General features: G+C 44.9%; 1 protein-coding gene across 1 annotated transcript in view; it reads left to right on the top strand.

Moving 5' to 3' along the window:
* Window positions 1-9709: 9709 nt before the first annotated feature.
* The window catches only part of tmem150c (transmembrane protein 150C), a 32648-nt gene continuing 19234 nt past the window's right edge, over window positions 9710-23123 (top strand). Inside the window, exon 1 of the mRNA XM_067978102.1 lies at window positions 9710-9724. Coding sequence (XP_067834203.1) covers window positions 9710-9724 — 15 coding nt within the window. The remainder of the gene's footprint in view (window positions 9725-23123) is intronic.

Raw genomic sequence — 23123 nt, 5'->3', positions numbered from 1 at the left:
AATGCAGTACTCCAGATGGGGTTTGACCAGAGCTCTGTACAGCTGTAACATTACTTCCACCCCTTTGTATTCCACCACAAACAGTGATTTCCAGGTGATCCAGTGGGCAAGAACAACACCCCGAGTGAGACTTAGATGTACACACCACGGAGGCCATATGTTTGATCCTTGGTTTGCGCTGAGTTACCTAATGTCAGCAGGGGCCATGGTGAGGGCAGGACTGCTGGCCTTAATGTCCCAGGCTAGGATAGTCGCTCAGGCTGCTGACACTCACTGAGGTTGTAATTGTACTGTGTGATATTCATAATGGATATGCTGAGGACTGAAAACAAACAATTGTTGTTTGATGTGGCACTGCCTGGTAGCAGTATTCTCAATGAAACAACAACAACTTGCATTTATATAGCTCCTTTAATGTGGTAAATGTTCCAAGGTGCTTCACAGGAGTGTTATCTGACAAAATTTGACACTGAGCCACATGAGGAGATATTAGGTCAGGTGACCAAAAGCTTGCAAAGAGGTAGGTTTTAAGGAGAGTCTTAAAGGAGGGGAGAGAGGTGGAGAGGTTTAGGGAGGGAATTCCAGAGCTTAGGGCCTAGGCAGCTGAAAGCACAGCCACCAATGGTGGGGCGAAGGAAATCGGGGATGCGCAAGAGTCCAGGTTTGGAGGAACACAGAGTTCTTGGAGGGTTGTAGGGCTGGAGGAGGTTATAGAGAATTCTAATTGTCCCATTGTGGTGGGGAGTTGCATCAGAATATGTAGATGTTTCTCAGAAATTTCCCAAAGGACCTTATTTGTACAGTTTTTTTTAAACTGCCATTGGGAGAAAACCTTATTATATTGTGTTTCTTTTCCATTGGATGGATGGGGGTGTGGGGAATAGAGATGCTGTGTGTTGAACTGGCACATAATGGCCTGGACTGGTTCATTGCCCATTCCATCGTTCCTGGTCTGAACTGCACTACAATGGGATGGCACTGAGTGGACGCCAGGCATCTCCTTGGCAGGGGAAGAGAAAGGTGATGGAGAATCTCCGTCTGGCGTACAGAAGAAATCTTCATCGTTCATTCACCATTTCGAGTTTTGAAACATTGAAATGAATCCAAATTCAGCAGTTTCAAAAGTAAGGTGATCACACTTTTCAATATGCCTGTGTTTTTAATATGAATATAAGTTTGAGCAAACTGCCAACTAATGCTGTTCTCCATAAAACATGCCATTCTGAAGCTGATCCTGGGCAGTAAGATGTCTATCAATGCATCTTTCAGGAGAAAAGCTGCATCATCCATTAATACTGAATTGTCCATATTAATCAACACGCTTTAAAAAATTACCATATCCACCTGATATGTCCTAAATTATACTTCTCCTTTATAATGACTCATGTTTTCCATGACAACATTTTATTATGAATCAGACCACAATCAGCAGCCTTCCAGGAGACTAACTGTTAACATCAGGAGGAGTTGCACTGTAGGATGGAATCTTACATAATGCAAAATTAAGTTTTGGTGCAATACTCATACTTCAGATTAAATTGTGTTTCTTCATTTCTTGGGCAAATCATGTGTGTCAACAAGAAAAATCACTTAAAGGCTTAGAGTTGAAATCATGTGACCCTCCCACTCCCTCATCCTACATAGACCTTCATGTGGCCATTTTCATGTCTTTACAACTACAGGAGACAATGTAGCAAAATGTTAAGCCACGAGTCCAGAATAGGAATCCCAGTCTCCTTTGTGAATTGTCACAGGCCTCTGTGTAAGATGATTATTCCATCTGTGCTCTAATGTGATAATTTACCAGTTTTTTTAATACCATCTATTTTATCCACCTAACAGTTCGCAACAAATAATCTGTTAACTGAACTATAAGAACTACAGGTTTTTACTGTGACTTGGAATACACTCGCTCTGCAGACTATAGGAACCTCTTATAGTTCTGCTGGTCCTGATCATTGGTAAAACTTACCACCCATAGAAACTGACATCAAGGTACGGACGGGTGCAGTGGTGCAGGAGTTGAACCCTCAGTGAGCTGTGGCGGGGAATAGCTCTGCGGCAACAGTATGCAACATGTTACTGTTGGGTGCGTAGGGTAAATATATTGTATAGCTAGTGGATGGTTAGTGGGTAACATATAACCAATGTTCAAAAATTGCATTGGTCACAGGTCTGAGATTTAATAGGCTTTAGTCAAGGACACACAGAAAATGTTCCTGAGTAATCAGACAAATGAGTGGACTCATTGACTAGGATTCAGACAGGTGGAAAACATAATCTGTTCATAATGTATGACTCTGTGCTTTATTACAATTTAATTTCCATCCATGATCAAAAGTGAATACAAATTGAAAATGTGGAAACTAGGTGTGTGCGTGTATGTGGATGTGTGTGCGTGTGAGAATATGCCGGGGAAAGGAATGGAAGAGGCAAGGCCATCCCTATGACATCATGTAAGGAGTCTTACAACACCAGGTTATAGTCCAACAGTTTTATTTGAAATCACAAGTTTTAGGAGGCTTCCTCCTTCGTCAGGTGAGTGTAGGATTCCATAAAGGTATAGCATATATAGTCAGAGAACAATGCCTGGTGATTACAGATAATCTTTCCAACTGCCCGTTATCAAAGCAATCAAAGGAGTTGAATGGTGTTCAGACAGGGAAACATTACATGCAAGACTACCGAATACACAAATGGTCACAACACAAAGACAGAGAGAGCGAGAGAGACACACACACCCGAAAGGCAGAGAAAGAGATAGAATGACCAGTTGTATTAAAAACAGATAACTTTTTTTTCCCTGGTGGAGTTACGTGTAGTGTGACACGAACCCAAGATCCCGGTTGAGGCCATCCTCATGGGTGCGGAACTTGGCTATCAATTTCTGCTCAACGATTTTGCGTTGTTGTTTGTCTCGAAGGCCGCTTTGGAGAACACTTACCCGAAGATCGGAGGCTGAATGTCCTTGAGTGCTGAAGTGTTCCCCGACTGGGAGGGAACCCTCCTGTTTGGCGATTGTTGCGCGGTGTCCGTTCATGCATTGTCGCAGTGTCTGCATGGTCTCGCCAATGTACCATGCTCCGGGGCATCCTTTCCTGCAACGTATGAGGTCGACAACGTTGGCCGAGTCACAGGAGTATGAACCATGTACCTGGTGGGTGATGTCCTCTCATGTGATGGTGGTATCTGTGTCGATGATCTGGCGTGTCTTGCAGAGGTTGCTGTGGCAGGGTTGTGTGGTGTCGTTGAAGGCTGCGAAGAACATGGCGTAGTTTGTCCGCTCCGGGGAAGCCTTCAACATGTCATCGATGACGACGAACACCTCGCTAAGGCCATCCCCACGCCTCTACTACTCGCTTTCAAACAGCCACCTAACCTCAAACAGACCATCGTTCGCAGCAAACTACCTAGCTTTCAGGAAAACAGCATCCACGACACCACACAACCCTGCCACGGCAACCTATGCAAGACATGCCAGATCATCGACACAGATACCGCCATCACACGAGAGGACACCACCCACCAGGTGGATTTGAATCAAAAACTGTTAGGCCAAACAGCAATTGAACAATGGCCTTCAAGGAGGAGTTGGTTCAAGTACAGAGTAGACACATTCCCATGAGGGGGAAAGGAAGTGCATCTAAAGCTAGAGCTCCCTGGTTGACTAAAGATATAGAGATTAAAATGAAACAGTAAAAGGAGGCATATGAGAAATGTAAGGTTCATAAAACAGTATCGAACCAAGCTGAATACAGAATGTAGAGAGATCTAAAAAAGGAAATAAGAGGTGCAAAGAGAGAGTATGAGAATAGATTAGCGACTAACATAAAATGGAACCCAAAAGTCTTTTATAGATAGTAAATGGGTAGTCAAAGGAAGGGTGGGACCAATTTGGGATGAAAAAGGAAATCTTCTTGTGGAGGCAGAGGTACTAAATGAATACTTCTCATCGGTCTTCACTAGAGAAGAGGATGCTGCCATTGTAGCAGTAAAGGAGAAGGTAGTAGTGATATTGGACAGGGTAAAAATAGATAAAGAGGAGGTACTTAAAAGTTTGGCAGTACTCAAAGTAGAAAAGTCAGCCAGTCCAGATGGGATACATCCTAGGTTGCTGACGGAAGGAAGGGTGGAAATTGCGGAGGCTCTGGCCACAATCTTCCAATTCTCCTTAGATATGGGGACAGTGCCAGAGGATTGGAGGATTGTAAATGTTACATCCCTGTTCAAAAAAGGGGAGAGTAATAAACCCAGCAATTACAGGCCAGTCAGCCTAACATTGGTAGTGGGGAAACCTTTGGAGACAATAAACCGGGATAAAATTAATTGGCACTTGGAAAAGTATGGGCTAATAAATGAAAGTGAGGATGGATTTGTTAAAGGAAAATCGTGTTTGACTAACTTGATTGATTTTTTTTTATGAAGTAATGGCGATGGTTGATGAGGGCAGTGCGGTTGATGTTGTGTATATGGACTTTCAGAAGGCATTTGATAAAGTATCATATAATAGACTTCGTGGATACAGAATTGACTAATGGACAGAAAGCAGAGAGTAGTGGAGAACGGTTGTTTTTCAGACTGGAGGGAAGTATACAGTGGTATTCCTCAGGGGTCAGTATTAGTACCATTGCTCTTTTTGATATATATTAATGACCTGGACTTGGGTATAGAGGGTATAATCTCAAAGTTTGTAGATGACACAAAACTCAGAAATAGAGTAAACAATGTGGAGGATAATAACAGACTTCAGAAGGACGTGGACAGATTGGTGAAATGGGCAGACATATGGCAGATGAAATTTAACGCAGAGAAGTGTGAAATGATTCATTTTCGTAGGAAGAATGAGGAGAGGCAATATAAACTAAATGGTACCATTTTAAAGCGGGTGCAGGAACAGAGAGACCTGGGGGTGCACATACACAAATCTTTGAAGGTGGCAGGACAAGTTGAGAAGGCTGTTAAAAAAGCATGTGGGATCCTGGGCTTTATTAATAGAGGCATAGAGTACAAAAGTGAGGAAGTTAATCTAAACCTTTATAAAACACTGGTTTAGCCTCAGCTAGAGTATTGTGTTCAATTCTGGGCACCACAGTTTAGGAAGGATGTCAAAGCCTTAGAGAGAGTGCAGAATAGATTTACTAGAATGGTGGCAGGGATGAGGGCCTTCAGTTTTGTGGAGAGACTGGAGAAGCTGGGGTTTTCCTCCTTAGAACAGAGAGGGTTAAGGGGAGATTTGATAGAGGTGTTCAAAATCATGAACGGTTTTGACAGAGTAAACAAGGAGATACTGTTCCCAGCGGCTGACGGGTTAGTAACCAGAGGACACAGAATTAAGTTGATCGGCAAAAGAGCCAAAGGAGACATGAAGTAACATTTTGTTACGCAGCGAGTTGTAATGGTCTGGAATGTGCTGCCTGAAAGGGTGGTGGAAGCAGATTCAATAGTAACTTTCAAAAGGGAATTGAATAAATACTTGAAGGGGAAAGTATATACAGGGCTATGGGGAAAGAACAGGGGAATGGGACTAATTGGATCGCTCTTTCAAAGAGCCGGCACAGGCTCGATGAGCCGAATGGGCTCCTCCTGGGCTGTACCTACTATGATACTATGATAGAGGGACAATCAAGAAAAGGGAAATGGCACCTGGGAGTGACAGGAGGATTTTTAATTTCAACATCAAGACACTGTGGTGGATCTTAAGACTGCGATAGTGCAAAATGGGTGATAGTGAGTCGGCAGCCCATTTTACATCTCTCCTGATTTTTATTTCCATTACTTCAATGTGTTGACGGAACAAAGTCAAGATCTACCCCATTGGGTCTGAATTTTCTCAGCCTTTCTGGCATTAAAACAGCATATCTGGGAGCAAGGGGCCTAGCAAGGGTGAAAATTGGGGTGAGACCCGATTATGCTGGGTCCCCATACCTGTTTCCCTTGTTGGAATTTCTGGGGTATTTGTGGGTGGGCAGCCACATCCAAATGTGGGAATAACATCAGCGACATAATTCCCACATTTATGCACTGAGCAATACCGAGTGCCAGGGATGTCTGTACATCCCCGTCATTCAGCGTTGCTAAGGGCATTAGAAGCTGTTGAAGGCCTATTGAGAAAAGGTTGGATTTTTGTTATTGCGCATTTCTATGGGCTAGCCCACTGTAATTTTCTGAGGTGGCCACCATAGTTGTGCCGATATTGCTGCAGGCACCTGCCCGTGTATGTAAGTGTCCTGGCCCCAAGAATTCTGATGGGTTCGGGGCATGGTTGGGGCCAGAAATCCCACCCTCCCATTGTATGACAGCCTGCAGGCCCCGAGGAAATTCAGGGCCAATCTAGAGAGACAATTAAGAAATCAAATAGACCGTTGAGATAATTGGACAGCATAGCGGAGGGTAATTATTCTTATACTGAGGCTTTATAATACATTGCGTCCAATCACATTTTAAAAGGAGCAAACATATCTTTGAGAGAGTCCCAGTGAAGAGCAACAAGAACAATGCCACATGTAAAAGCGATAAATTATGAGGAAAGATTAGATAAACTTAAATTCTACAGTCTAGAGAATAGAAGGTTTGAGGGTGGGGCACTTCATTGAGGTATATAAAGTACTAACAGAGACGGAGAACAGGGGACAGGTGGAGGTGTAGGGGTTGGGGAAACGAAGAGAGAAGGAGGATGGGTACGGGGAGATGGAAAGAAGAGTGGGACAAAGGAGAAGGATGGGGAGAGGGGGCAGGGAATGTGCCTCTGTGTGAAGGGGGCAGGCTGGCAAACTCCATCGGCAGCAAGGAGGGCCAACTATCTTAGAGGGGGAGGTTGGAGGGTGGAGGGCCACGGTGGCAAACTGTGTCAGCAGGGAGTGGGCGGGCTCAGGAAACCATCTATATGGGGTGGGTGGGTTGGGTAGGTTCCTGGCTGGGAGCAAGGAGAACACCTCAGTGGGTAGGAGGAAGGATTGGGTACTTAATATTCCTGGCTACAAGGTATTCAGGAAAGATAGGGAAGGAAAGTAAGGAGTGGGAGGAGGGGAATGGTGGTGGCAGTATTGATCAAAGAAACTATTATAGCACTAGAAAGGAATGATGTAGTTGAGGGGTCAAATACAGAATCTATTTGGTTAGAATTAAGGAACAACAGAGGAGCTATTACACTACTGGGTGTATATTATAGGCCACCAAATAGTGGGAAGGAGATAGAGGAGCAAATTTTCAGGCAAATTACAGAAAGATGCAAGAGCTATAGAGTGGTGATAATGGGGGACTTCAATTATCCCAATATAGACTGGGACAGTAACAGTGTAAAGGGCAAAGAGGGGGAGGATTTCCTGAAATGTGTACAAGAGAATTTTCTTGAACAGTGTGTTTCCAGCCCAATGAGGAAGGAAGCAGTGCTGAATCTAGTTCTGGGGAATGAAATGGGGCAGGTGGAGCATGTTTCAGTGGGGGAACATTCAGGGAAAAGTGATCATGATATCAGGTTTAGAATAGTTATGGAAAAGAACAATGAACAATCAAGCGTAAAAATACTTAACTGGAGGAGGGCTAATTTCAGTGAGTTAAAAAGGGATCTTGCCCAGGTGGATTGGAATCAAAAATTGGCAGGTAAAACAGTAATTGAAGAATGGGATACCTTCAAGGAGGAGTTGGTTCAAGTACAGAGTAGACACATTCCCACGAGGGGGAAAGGAAGGGCATCTAAAGCTAGAGCTCCCTGGTTGACTAAAGACATAGAGATTAAAATGAAACAGTAAAAGGAGGCTTATGACAAATGTAAGGTTCATAAAACAGTATCGAACCAAGCTGAATACAGAAAGTAGAGAGAAGATCTAAAAAAGGAAATAAGAGGTGCAAAGAGAGAGTATGAGAATAGATTAGCAGCTAACATAAAATGGAACCCAAAAGTCTTTTATAAACACATAAATAGTAAACGGGTAGTCAAAGGAAGGGTGGGACCGATTCAGGACAATAAAGGAAATCTTCTTGTGGAGGCAGAGGTACTAAATGAATACTTTGCATTGGTCTTCACTAGAGAAGAGGATGCTGCCATTGTAGCAGTAAAGGAGGAGGTAGTAGCGAAATTGGACAGGATAAAAATAGATAAAGAGGAGGTACTTAAAAGATTGGCAGGACTCAAAGTAGAAAGTCACCTGATCCAGATAGGATGCAACCTGGTTACTGAAGGAAGTAAGGGTGGAAATTGAGGAGGCTCTGGCCACAATCTTCCAATTCTCCTTAGAAATGGGGACAGTGCCAGAGGACTGGAGGATTGCAAATGATACACCCCTGTTCAAAAAAGTGGAGAGTAATAAACCCAGCAATTACAGGCCTGTCAGCCTAACGTCGGTGGTGGGGAAACCTTTAGAGACAATAAACTAGATAAACTTAATTGCCACTTGGAAAAGTATAGGCTAATAAATGAAAGTCAGGATGAATTTGTTAAAGGAAAATCGTGTTTGACTAACTTGATTGAGTTATTTTATGAAGTAATGGAGAGGGTTGATGAGGGTAGTGCAGTTGATGTGTATATGGACTTTCAAAAGGCATTTGATAAAGTACTACATAATAGACTTGTTAGCAAAATTAAAGCCCAGGGGATTAGAGGGACATTAGCAGCATGGATACAAAATTGGCTAATGGACAGAAAGCTGTGGACTTGGTATAGAGGGATTAATTTCAAAGTTTGCAGATGAACAAAACTTGGAAATAGAGTAAACAATGTGCAGGATAGTAACAGACTTCAGGAGGACATAAATACACTGGTGGAATGGGCGTCCACATGAAATTTAACGCAGAGAAGTGATACATTTTGGTAGGAAGAATGAGATGAGGCAATATAAACTAAATGGTACAATTTTAAAGAGAGTGCAGGAATGGAGAGACCTGGGGGTGCTCATACACAAATCTTTGAAGGTGGCAGGATGTCGAGAAGGCTGTTAAAAAAGCATATGCGATCCTGTGCTTTATTAATAGAGACATAGAATACAAAAGCAAGGAAGTTATGCTAAACTTTTATGAAACACAGGTTAGGCTGCAGCTGGAGTATTGTGTTCAATTCTGGGCACCACATTTTAGGAAAGATATGAAGGCCTTAGAAAGGTTGCAGAAGAGATTTATTAGAATGGTATCAGGGACTTTGTTTCTGTGGAGACTGGAGAAGCTGGGGTTATTCTCCTTAGAACAGAAAAGGTTAAGGGGAGATCAGATAGAGGTGTTCAAAATCATGAACAGTTTTGATAGAGTAAATAAGGAGAAACTGTTTCCAGTTGCCAAAGAGTCGGTAACCAGAGGACACAGATTTAAGGTGATCGACAAAAGAACCAGAGGCGACATGAGGAAACATTTTTTCCGCAGTGAGTTGTTGTGATCTGGAATGCACTGCCTGAAAGGGTGGTGGAAGTAGATTCAATAGTAACGTTTAAAAGGGAATTGGATAAATACTTGAAGGAAAAAAATTACAGGGCTATGGGGAAAGAGCAGTGAATGGGACTAATTGGATAGCTCTTTCAAAGAGCCGGCACAATCATGAGGGGCCGAATGGCCTCCTCCTGTGCTGGACCTACTATGATATGGGCGTGTGGCGAGGGCAACAAATAGGGCAGGGTAATAAATCTCAAAGAGGGTGTATCGGCTGGGATGATCTTACCAGGAGCCAGGTCCACAGCTTCAACCCGCTGGAGAACAACCATTGGCAGGAGGAGAGTGCAACATCGGGATGCAGTACCACTGGGTAAGTTCTGGCATCTTAGGTTGTGGGGGGTGAGCTATGGGATGGTGAGGAGACTCTGATTTTGGCCAGGGCAGCCAATGTAAATAGTACTAGTAGACCAGGAGTGTAGAAGGGGAGCTTAACTTCAGTCAGGTGGGCCAGTGTAAATTATTAAAAATAATTGCATAATACGTAAAAGTACAATTCCAACAAGAGTTATACAACTTATATTCAGAAATGGGTTTTGTGCATATCGTTGATGAAGAACCTGGTTGTGGAATTGCAATCAGACTGAAACTACAGTATACAGTAGCAGCGATTATTTTATTCTTAACACCGAACCGTATATGACATTTAGCATTGAAACCACCTATCACAGTGCCACCTAGTGGTGTGTGAGGTGTTGCGGGTAAATGTGAACTCTTAAAATGGGAGGTTGACACAGGGGTTTTTGTGTCTTTTGAAATGGTACGCTATGACCCACTCAGTGCTTTTAATATATAATAAATGTATGGTTAACATAATGTGCCACTCTGCCTTCCCCGTGTGCTTTCTATAGTAGTGTGATGTGGTCCTTCTGGTTTACTATTTCTAAGTGATGTACCACTGGAAGGTGCATTGCTTTTTTTTATTCGTTCATGGGATGTGGGCTTCGCTGGCGAGGCCGGCATTTATTGCCCATCCCTAATTGCCCTTGAGAAGGTGGTGGTGAGCCGCCTTCTTGAACCGCTGCAGTCCGTGTGGTGAAGGTTCTCCCACAGTGCTGTTAGGAAGGGAGTTCCAGGATTTTGACCCAGCGACGATGAAGAAACGGGGAACGTGCAGGTGGTGTTGTTCCCATGTGCCTACTGCTCTTGTTCTTCTAGATGGTAGAGGTCGCGGGTTTGGGAGGTGCTGTCGAAGAAGCCTTGGCGAGTTGCTGCAGTGCATCCTGTGGATGGTACACACTGCAGCCACGGTGCGCCGGTGGTGAAGGGAGTGAATGTTTAGGGTGGTGGATGGGGTGCCAATCAAGCGGGCTGCTTTGTCTTGGATGGTGTCGAGCTTCTTGAGTGTTGTTGGAGCTGCACTCATCCAGGCAAGTGGAGAGTATTCCATCACACTCCTGACTTGTGCCTTGTAGATGGTGGAAAGGCTTTGGGGAGTCAGGAGGTGAGTCACTCGTCACAGAATACCCAGCCTCTGACCTGCTCTCATAGCCACAGTATATGGCTGGTCCAGTTAAGTTTCTGGTCAATGGTGACCCCCAGGATGTTGATCGTGGGGGATTCGGTGATGGTAATGCTGTTGAATGTCAAGGGGAGGTGGTTAGACTCTCTCTTGTTGGAGATGGTCATTGCCTGGCATTAGTCTGGTGCGAATGTTACTTGCCGCTTATCAGCCCAAGCCTGGATGTTGTCCAGGTCTTGCTGCATGCGGGCTCGCACTGCTTCATTATTTGAGGGGTTGCGAATGGAACTGAACACTGTGCAATCATCAGCGAACATCCCCATTTCTGACCTTATGATGGAGGGAAGGTCATTGTTGAAGTAGCTGAAGATGGTTGGGCCTAGGACACTGCCCTGAGGAACTCCTGCAACAATGCCCTGGGGCTGAGATGATTGGCCTCCAACAGCCACTACCATCTTCCTTTGTGCTAGGTATGACTCCAGCCACTGGAGAGTTTTCCCCCTGATTCCCATTGACTTCAATTTTACTGGGGCTCCTTGGTGCCACACTCGGTTAAATACTGCCTTGATGTCAAGGGCAGTCACACTCACCTCACCTCTGGAATTCAGCTCTTTTGTCCATGTTTGGACCAAGGCTGTAATGAGGTCTGGAGCCGAGTGGCCCTGGCGGAACCCAAACTGAGCATCGGTGAGCAGGTTATTGGTGAGTAAGTGCCGCTTGATAGCACTGTCGACGACACCTTCCATCACTTTGCTGATGATTGAGAGTAGACTGATGGGGTGGTAATTGGTCGGATTGGATTTGTCCTGCTTTTTGTGGACAGGACATACCTGGGCAATTTTCCACATTGTTGGGTAGATGCCAGTGTTGTAGCTGTACTGGAACAGCTTGGCTAGAGGCACTGCTAGTTCTGGAGCACAAGTCTTCAGCACTACAGCCGGGATGTTGTCGGGGCCCATAGTCTTTGCTGTATCCAGTGCACTCAGCCGTTTCTTGATATCACGTGGAGTGAATTGAATTGGCTGAAGACTGGCTTCTGTGATGATGGGGATATCGGGAGGAGGCCGAGATGGATCATCCACTCGGCACTTCTAGCTGAAGATGGTTGCAAACGCTTCAGCCTTGTCTTTTGCACTCACGTGCTGGACTCCGCCATCATTGAGGATGGGGATGTTTACAGAGCCTCCTCCTCCTGTTAGTTGTTTAATTATCCACCACCATTCACGACTGGATGTGGCACGACTGCAGAGCTTTGATCTGATCCGTTGGTTGTGGAATCGCTTAGCTCTGTCTATAGCATGTTGCTTCCGCTGTTTAGCATGCATGTAGTCCTGAGTTGTAGCATCACGGTTGGCACCTCATTTTTAGGTACGCCTGGTGCTGCTCCTGGCATGCTCTTCTACACTCCTCATTGAACCAGGGTTGATCCCCTGGCTTGTTGGTAATGGTAGAGTGAGGAATATGCCGGGCCATGAGGTTACAGATTGTGCTGGAATAAAATTCTGCCAGTTTTGAGCTGCTAGCTCGGTTCTGAATCTATCCCATTTAGCACGGTGGTAGTGCCACACAACACGTTGGATGGTGTCCTCAGTGCAAAGACGGGACTTCGTCTCCACGAGGACTGTGCGGTGGTCACTCCTACCAATACTGTCATGGACAGATGCATTTGCGACAGGTAGATTGGTGAGGATGAGGTCAAGTGGGTTTTTCCCTCGTGTTGGTTCGCTCACTACCTGCCGCAGGCCTAGTTTGGCAGCTATGTCCTTCCGGACTGGGCCCGCTCGGTCAGTAGTGGTACTACCGAACCACTCTTGGTGATGGACATTGAAGTCCCCCACCCAGAGTACATTCTGTGCCCTTGCTAGCCTCAGTGCTTCCTCCAAGTGGTGTTCAACATGGAGGTGGACTGATTCATCAGCTGAGGGAGGGCAGTAGGTGGTAATCAGCAGGAGGTTTCCTTGCCCATGTTTGACCTGATGCCATGAGATTTCATGGGGTCCAGAGTCAATGTTGCGGACTCCCAGGGCCACTCCCTCCTGACTGTATATCACTGTACCACCACCTCTGGTGGGTCTGTCCTGCCGGTGGGACAGGACATACCCAGGGATGGTGATGGAAGAGTCTGGGACGTTGGCTGAAAGGTATGATTCTGTGAGTATGGCTATGTCAGGCTGTTGCTTGACTAGTCTGTGGGACAGCTCTCCCAATTTTGGCACAAGTCCCCAGATGTTAGTGAGGAGGACTTTTCAGGGTCGACTGGGCTCGGTTTGCCTTTGTCGTGTCCGATGCCTCGTGGTCTGGTGCCGGGTGGTCCGTCCGGTTTTATTCTTATTGTGACTTTTTTTAGCGAGATTTTACAACTGAGTGGCTTGCTAGGCCATTTCAAAGGGCAATTAAGAGTCAACCACATGGCTGTGGGTCTGGAGTCACATATAGGCCAGACTGGGTAAGGACGGCAGATTTCCTTCCCGAAAGGACATTAGTGAACCAGATGGGTTTTTACGACAATCTGGTAGTTTCATGGCCACCATTACTGATACTAGTATTTTAATTCCAGATTTTATTTAATTAATTGAATTTAATTAATTGAATAATTTTAGCACACCCTAATACATAGTACCAGAAAGCACCAAACTTGTGTGCTCCTGACAGAATGCTTAAAAAGGCAAATAATTTAAAACCTGTTCATGCACTATGTGCTAAGTAGAGTTTTACCCCCTTAATGTGCCAGGCTCAATATTTTGGATATTCAACCAATGAGCAGGTTAAATATTCAGATATCGTGCCTAAGATCTGCATTAAAGTGCAAACATGTATTGGACACTTGGCCCCTTGGAGAACATTGTGCTCCACTTGTGTCGATTTCACCGGTTTCCCCATTACTTTGTTCAGGAGGACACTTCACTTTTTCAGCTTCTCAGCATCCCTGCAGAGAACCAAAAATAAACTCTTTGTCATTCTGACTCCTCAACCTCCTGACTTTACTTATGTGGCCATCTGTGAACCTGCCATGTGCCAGCAGTAACGGGAAAGACTTCACATTCTATGAAAGTTGGGGAGGATGCCAGGATTTGCAAACATATGAAAATGACGGACAGGAAAAGACCTTCTGGTCCATCGAGCCTGTCCCGTACAGTCATTTTGCAACTGAGGACCATGATCCCTCTCCCTCCCACTCACCTGCAGCCATATCATCTCCTGGGAGAGGCAAAAATCCAGATTAAATCCAGATTAAATAAAACTCTAGGCTAATTCATGGAAAGATAAATCCTGGGAAATTCCTCTCTGACCCCACAGAGCCAGTCAAAACAAGTTCCCGGAGACCATGAGGCACATCGGCCAATATCACAGCTACCTTTTGTGCACAGTGATATGAGCCACAGTCAGGTACTCGGCCAGCTCGCTTTTCAACGCTTGCAACGAATCCGCACACTGCATGAGCCAGCAACTTGTACCATAGGTCAACGACCCTCCATGAAATAAAGACCTCCTGATATCTAACCTGTGCTTACATAACTTATATGCATGTCTTGTGGATCTCCCTAACCTATCTAATTCATACAGTTTATCCAAATGAAAATAGACTAGTCCCTTCATCATTTTAAACACTTCAATTAAAGTACCCCAAAGCCTTTGCTTATCTAGAGTAAAAAAAAACAGCTCTCTAAGCCTATTGTGGTAACAAAAGGCTTTTAAACTAGCTGGGGCATTTATCCTGCCAGCAATAGTGCTCTTAAGACAGGTGGCTTAGGGAAGGAGAACTGACTGGTTAATGGCTATGAGGAAGACCCTAACTGTACTCTGCCACCTTATTCAGTTACAACTCAAGGGCCTCTACATTTATAACAATGTATTTAATGCATGCATTAACAATTTTTTTAAAAGCAGTTGCTGTCTGGAGATATTGTTTGGGAGGTGAGAAATAAATTATTCAGCAGTTGCCACATATTTCTGTCATTAGTTCCCTTTGGTTTTGTTTATTTTGTTTTACAGCCAATTTTCTCCCAACTCCCCTGAGGCCTGATTCATGCTGGGATCTGGATGCCAGCAGCCCTTTGTTATCTCACCCAAGTGGCCATTCTTTATGCGTTACTCTAAATAGTGAATGTTGGTAGGCTATTTGACCACAGGTTGCATCATTGATGAACACCCTTCCAACAGGGGCTGCTAGATTGTATCATATGTTACAACTCCAGCTGATTTTTAGTTCCCTGTCTTGTCTAGAGATACTGATCTAATTGAGATCAACTGACTCACCAAGATCAAAGATCAAACCTGAGACCTTTCTGATTTGTATGAATCGGTACCACACCAGCCAATGCATTTACCCATTCAGTTTTACTTTATTTTCGCTTTCTCTCCGCTATATTTTTTGCTTAATTTTTATCTGCCCGTTTTCTCTCCGTCTCCTGACGATGTTGACTCCTTGCTGTGCTAATGGTTCCAAAGGCACCAGTCACCTTCCTGTAACTTGCTCAAGTGGCCACTATTGAAGTGTGAGTCCCGACATTTAGCAATGACGGTTGTTTAACTGTGGGGGTTATCACAGCCGAGCCCAATGCTGCCCTCACCAGACACCCACACGCGTGGTTAATTCCTGTTGGATGCCAATTAGGAGAAGGAAGCCTGTTCAGTGTTTCCCTCTACAGCCCAGAGGCACAGAAACCAATTGTATTACCCTATACTGCTGCCTTAGTTGAAATTTACCTAACACAGCACAAACTATGGATTGAACCTGGAACCTTCCTAGTCTGTATAGTGTAGGTACTCATCGGATACACTCATGGTTTTATATGACTTTTATCAAACAATTTTATTTCACTGCGTTTTCTTTTTGTGGTCTCGGCATGCCACCCCAGACGAGAAAGAGGAAATGAAACAACTATTTGAGGTCTTTCCTTATGTCATATTATCAATTGCCAGTAAGAGGTGCATAACAGGCAGATGGCTGTGATTGTTGGAGGCCAATCATCTCAGCTCCAGGACATCACTGCAGGAGTTCCTCAGGGTAACTTCCTAGGCCCAACCACCTTCAGCTGCTTCATCAATGACCTTCCCTTCATCATAAGGTCAGAAGTGGGGATGTTCGCTGATGTTTGCAGTGCTCCGTTCCATTCGCAATTCCTTAGATAATGAAGCAGTCCATGGTCACATACAGTCAAACCTGGACAACATTCGGGCTTGGACTGATAAGCGGCAAGTAACATTCGCGCCACATAAGTGCCAGCCAATGACCATCTCCAATAATAGAGAGCCTAATCACCTCCCTTTGACATTCAACGGCATTACTATCGCCAAATCCCCCTCCATCATCATCCTGGGGGTCACCACTAGCCAGAAACTCAACTGGACCAGCCACATAAATACTGTGGCTACAAGAACAGGTCAGAGGTTGGGTATTCTGCAGCGAGTGGCACACCTGACTGCCCAAAGCCTTTCCACCATCTACAAGGCACAAGTCAGGAATGTGATGGAATACTCTCCACTTGCCTGGATGAGTCCAGCTCCAACAACACTCAAAAAGCTCGACACCATCCAGGACAAAGCAGCCCGCTTGATTGGCACCTCATCCACCACCTTAAACATTCACTCCCTCCACCACCGGCACACCGTGGCTGCAGTGTGTACCATCTACAAGATGCACTGCAGCAACTCGCCAAGGCTTCTTCGGCAGCACCTCCCAAACCCGCGACCTCTACCACCTAGAAGGACATGGGCAGCAGGCACATGGGAACAACACCACCTGCACATTCCCCCCCAAGTCACACACCATCCCGACTTGGAAATATATCGCCGTTCCTTCATCGTCGCTGGGTCAAAATCCTGGAACTCCCTTCCTAACAGCAATGTGGGAGAACCTTCACCACACGGACTGTATCAGTTCGAGAAGGCAACTCACCACCACCTTCTCAAGGGCAATTAGAGATGGGGAATAAACGCTGGCATTGCCAGTGACGCCCACATCCCATGAATGAATAAAAAAAACTCTCCACTTGCCTGGATGAGTGCAGCTGCAACAACACTCAAGGTGCTCGACACCATCCAGGACTAAGCTGTCTGCTTGAACAGTAGTCCATCCACCACCTTAAACATTCACTCCATCCACCACCAGTGCACCGTGGCTGCAGTGTGTACTATTACAAAATGCAGTGCAACAACTCACCAAGGCTTCTTCGATAGCACCTCCCAAACCCACGACCTGCACCATCTGAAGGATAAGGGCAGCAGGTGCATGGAACACCATCACCTCCAAGTTCCCCTCCAAGTCACACACCATCTAGACTTGAACATATATGACCATTCCTTCACCGTAGCTGGATTAAAATCATAGAACTTCCTACCTAACAGCACTGTGGGCACTTTCACCACAAGGACTGCAGCAGTTCAAGAAGGTGGTTCACCATCACCTTCTCAAGGGCAACTAGGGATGGGCAATAAATTCTGGCCTTGCCAGTGATGCCCATATCCTGAGAATGGATTTTTAAAAAAACTCCTTCCAATTTCTTCTCTCTCCCTGCAGGAACCGTCCTTTCAGACCTCCCCACATTGCCATGCCTGAAATTGGTAATTCACTGTGGGGAATTGTAAGAGCGAAACTGTGTCTTTCCACTTCACTAAATAATGTATTAGAGCTTCAATGCAATACACTAATTGTTCATCCTATCCTCTTTGCTATATCCTGTTTTTTTCAAATTCCCCCCTCCTCTTCTAAAGACATTGATTCCTTGCTGAAGTATCGTTCCACTGGCATGACAGCTCTCACCCATGAGCATAGGAAGTGAGTGTCAGCAAGCTATTCAAATATGGAGGATATCACAGCCAATTTTGATCCTGTCCTGATCCGCATTCACACATATATAAACTTCCCAGCAAGGAATCACTGGATACTGATCAGGATCCGGAAGAATTGCTGATTTTTCTCCTCCCAAGCCCAAGGCACTGAAGCAAATTATAGCTCCCTGGTTTGAAACAAATGAAGAATCAGAGGGCCTGGAGACCATCTTATTGAGGGATGGAGGTGTAATGCAACTGGATATCCATATTGAAAAGAAGACAATTGAGGCTGAAAACATGAAAGTGGCAAAGAATATAAAAGAGAGTCAGAGATGTAGATGGATAGAGACTGAACAAGGGGAGAATAAATTGAGTTAAGATAAAAGAAAATAGGTTTGGTAGGACAGGAGCAAGCTGAAGCAATGGGTTTTCCAAGATAGTCCTGTTTTTGAATCTTGAGGAGTTGGGGAGTGATGAAATGGCTGGAAGATATTAAATCAGTGATGGACTGGTAGATCATGGTGTAGTGTTAGATAGTGGGGTATGGTCACGAGGGAAATAGTCTTATCGCGGCTCAGATGAAGCATTCTCACCTCTGAGCAAGAAGGTTGTGGGTTCAAGCTCCATTCTGGACTTGAACATACAATTTAGGCTGACCCTTCATCGCAGTACTGAAGGAGTGTTGCATTACCAGAGGAGCTATCTTTCAGATGAGATGGTAACAGAGGTCCTGCTAAGATGGACGTAAAAAAACCCATTGTACTATTTGAAAAAGAGAAGGATGTTGTCCCAATGTCCTGATCACATTTATCCTTCAACCAACATCACCAAAAACAGATTAAGTGGTTATTTATCTCCCTGCTGTGTGCAAATTGACTGTCGTGTTTGCCTACATAAAACAATTACACTTGTGTGAAGTGTTTTGGGACATCCTGAGGCCATAAAAGGTGCTACATAAATGCAAGTTCTTTCTTTTTTCCTATATGAAGAGGAATCAGACAGTTTCTGTTTGAATTCAGTCAGGAAGAGGCCCTTGTGGTGCACAACAATAGCACCATCCTTGTCAGCAAGTTTAATAATATTGAGTTGGAGCTAAGAATGGAGAGCTAGAACTTCTGTGTGGTGACCTATCACTGCAACTTCCTCCAGCCTTAAATTTCCTCCTGTGCCCATCGGTTCTCTGATTCTGACCCTTTGTGCACTCCACTCTCCCTTTGGTGGCTGATCTTCAGCTGCCTTGACCCTATACTCTGGAACTCCCTGCCTAAACCCCTCTGCCTCTCCATCTTGTCTCTCTGCATTTTAAAACCTTCTCAAAACCTATCTTTTTGACCATGCTTTTGCTCACCTCTCCCAGCATGGTTCAGCATTTGTTCCTTTATCTATTTTATTTATTTTCTCTACTCTCTCTGTAAAGTGACTAGTGATGTTTTCTATGTTAAAAGGCATTATATAAATGCATGCTGTTATTGTCCTTTCTTGTTTTGTACTTAGAATATGTTATACAATAACCTTGAATCAAAACAACTCTACAATGTTTCCATCTTTCTCCAGGTTTGTGGATATGTGTACACTGTTAAGGACACAGATGCCACAGGAAAGTTACGTTTTCTGCGATTGTTTTAAAATCTACACAGCAAGTGAAATAACAATAGAAAATCCTCGAAATGCACAAGCATTTAGTCAGGATCTGAATCCAGGACATTTAACCTCCCGTTGGACAGCTGTCTGATCCTTATACATCAAGGTCTTTGGTCAAATCAGCCATGACTTTATGATTCCTGATTTACTTTCCAGCCAATGCTTCCTTCTGTTCTTCCTTCTAATAGATTGCCTGCTACAGAGGACCTATTTAATTGGACCAGTAGGGGTTGGCACTGAGTTGCCCCTGCTACAGAGGATCTATTTAATTGGACCAGTAGGGGGTGTCACTGAGTTGCCCCTGCTACAGAGGACCTATTTAATTGGACCAGTAGGGGTTGGCACTGAGTTGCCCCTGCTACACTGAGGGTCTATTTAATTGGACCAGTAGGGGGTGGCACTGAGTTGCCCCTGCTACACTGAGGGTCTATTTAATTGGACCAGTAGGGGGTGGCACTGAGTTGCCCCTGCTACAGAGGATCTATTTAATTGGACCAGTAGGGGGTGTCACTGAGTTGCCCCTGCTACACTGAGGGCCTATTTAATTGGACCAGTAGGGGGTGGCACTGAGTTGCCCCTGCTACACTGAGGGTCTATTTAATTGGACCAGTAGGGGGTGGCACTGAGTTGCCCCTGCTACACTGAGGGTCTATTTAATTGGACCAGTAGGGGGTGGCACTGAGTTGCCCCTGCTACACTGAGGGTCTATTTAATTGGACCAGTAGGGGGTGGCACTGAGTTGCCCCTGCTACACTGAGGGTCTATTTAATTGGACCAGTAGGGGGTGGCACTGAGTTGCCCCTGCTACACTGAGGGTCTATTTAATTGGACCAGTAGGGGGTGGCACTGAGTTGCCCCTGCTACACTGAGGGTCTATTTAATTGGACCAGTAGGGGGTGGCACTGAGTTGCCCCTGCTACACTGAGGGTCTATTTAATTGGACCAGTAGGGGGTGGCACTGAGTTGCCCCGGGCTACACTGAGGGTCTATTTAATTGGACCAGTAGGGGGTGGCACTGAGTTGCCCCGGGCTACACTGAGGGCAAAGAACGACAGACTGAAAGGTACCGCCCCCCCCCCCCTCTCCCACGGCGCTCGGATTGGCTGACACTTCTCAATTGTTAAGCCCTGCCCCTCGATTATTCCATTGTTCTATGAGCTGTCAGTCACGGCGCGGCTGCGCCCCGGGATCGGGTTCGGATTGACCTGAGGTGTCAATCAAGAGTCGGCACTCCCCGGGGGGGGGGGGGGGGGGGGGGGGGAGCGCGTGCGAGAGTCTGTGGGTGTCTCGGGAGCTGTCACTCATTGGTTGTCAGGTAGGAGCAGCGCGCGCTGTGGCTGGGTGCAGGGAGTTGCGAGCAGCGTCTGACAGTGCGGCGCGGCACGGCACGGCACTCACTGCACTGCGCTTCACTCATTCCCCTGCACTCAGGACAGTGACCACCACTAGTCCCATAGCTATCCACAACCAAACAACGCTGCTTTTATTTTTAAGTTTGTCACCCGATTGAAGACTGATGGACTATGTTCCTAAATACAGTAACAGGTGGCTTTATAGTGCGCGACTGCGTTTTTAAAAAGTCTGATTCATTTGCGGCAATGAATGGAGAGTTGGTGTGCCTCTTGATGTGAGGCCAAGTTCCCAGTCACAGACTTTTTTTTTTGTAGTTATGTGAGGGATAACAAGCCAAAGGGGATCGGATTACGGTAAATAACGTGAGTGGTATGGCCCACGTAACCCGGGTATCACAGAAGCGAATGAGTCATATCAGCCGTGGTTTATTTTTTATATAATCTACGGTTTACCTGAGGCGTATTCTGTTTGTGCCACTCATCCTAAATTTGGATCCGTTGTCACCATTAAGAGAATCGGTCAAGTTTGGACGTGCAGGTCCTGTTGGCTGAGCCACTGTTTCCATCTGTGTGTTGCCGTCGATGGGACCTGTACAGTTGATGAGTTAATCTGCGTTGCAACTGTAAATCATTGTCAGTGATAACGTTGCGAAGTTTGAGTATATCTGTGTCTTTTTCGGTGACTGAGTTGGTCTGGTTTAGTAAAACTTTCTCTGCTGTATTCCAACAATGTACCTCGATTTTAACCTCAGAAGAGCATACCGGCATGAATGTCATTTTTTAAATATTCTACACCAACATTTTTTGAGGGCTCAATAGGGAAAAATTATGGTTGTTACAAGTTCAGAGCCTTGCCTTAGATATTCTTTCAGGGTGCAGGGGTGCCAGTCCCCCCTGTAAGTGGTCTGAGTGTCTTGCATTTAGAGGTGTTCCCAGACCACCCAATATTTAACTATATAATAGTGTAATCCAGGAGTGCAACAGTAGTATCCCCGTGCTTATTTAATCTTTAAAAACCGACTGAGTAAATACTTGGTGAGACAAGGTTGTTAAACTACTTTATTTCACAGTATGTGAACAAACAGATTAACAGATGATGATTGGATCCATGTATTTCAGTTAGTATAACTTATTGTTGATAATACAAAATAAAGAAAATGCCACACTTCCCCACATCAGTGAGTCCTCTTACTTGATTTAAGTAAGATGACTTCTAACCGTTTTTCAGCATTTCTAACCTATTAGTCTTGGCCTTTGCTAGGTCGGAGTATCTTGCAGTTTTCTGTTTCAAAAACCTGACTGTCTGTCTGTGTTCCTGTCTCTGTGTCTTATCTCCCTCTGCCCACAGCTCAAAAAGAAAGCCGGCTAGACAACCCCTGCTGAACCTCGGGACCTGAGACTTTCCAACACAATGGATGTGAGGTGTTTATTGATTACTGAGACAAGCTAATGAATTGCTTATATGGGGAAACAACATCGATGATAGCTCATAAGCATCTTAATTACATACTGTTCTCAAAGCCCTATTTTCACTGGTGTGAATACGCTATTCTATAAAACACCACATTTTAAGGTAACTATTTTTCTAAAACCTGTTTGTGGAAACATGGTCAAAAGATCCTTACAGTGCCAGTGATGTTTGCTGCATATAGCAAAATTGTAAATTAATTGTTTATACACTTCTTTACACTTATGCTATAAATAGTGAATAGCGTAAATCATTCCCATACAAGGTTGATAATGCATGCTAAATTGTGGGGAGTTTTGCTGCCTGGCCTTTGTTCTGTTGGAATTGGTTTGAGACTGTTAAACTCACTTCACTTAGGATCCTCGCAGCCAGCAGAAAGGAAACTTTCATCCTGTCTGGGTTGGATTTGAAGCTGGATCTTTGAGATAAAATGATAATGTGTCTCAACCACTCAACCATCTAGGGCCCCATTCTTCTGTAATTTTAAAGCCTGACTGTTATGCTATTATTTACATTATACTTCTCCACTTTGGCAATCTGATGTGAGCATCGTAGATACCCAGTTCACGTAATAGCACAACCCTGCAGACCAAGCTTCCACTACTCTGCTCCAGTATTGACAACCAGTATTTATATTACGCTTTTAATATAAACAAACAGTCCCAGGGTACTATACTAAGGGACGAGAAAAAAAATAGAAAATGGAACGAATGCCAAGCAGTAGAGGGGAAGATTAGAAGGGGTGACTGAAAGCTTTTCGAAAATGGGATTTTAAGAAGGCTTTTAAAGGTAGAGAGAGAAATGGAGGTGTTTAGGGAGTGAGTTCCAGAGATTAGGGCCAAAGTGTCTAAAGACTCTTGTCACCAGTAGTTGAGCAGAGAGAGGTAGGAGCTGCACAAAAGGTCAAGAGCTGGAAGACCAAGGGGATGTGGACTGGAAGAGGTTGCAGAGATAGGGTGGGGTGAGGCCATGGAGGGATCTGAAGATGAAGATGAGGATTTTAAATTTAAGATAT

This window comes from Heptranchias perlo, chromosome 1 (genome assembly GCF_035084215.1).
Source record: "Heptranchias perlo isolate sHepPer1 chromosome 1, sHepPer1.hap1, whole genome shotgun sequence".
Taxonomy (NCBI): domain Eukaryota; kingdom Metazoa; phylum Chordata; class Chondrichthyes; order Hexanchiformes; family Hexanchidae; genus Heptranchias; species Heptranchias perlo.
The sequence above is the reverse complement of the archived record's forward strand: the minus strand, read 5'-3'. Positions and strand labels throughout refer to the sequence as shown.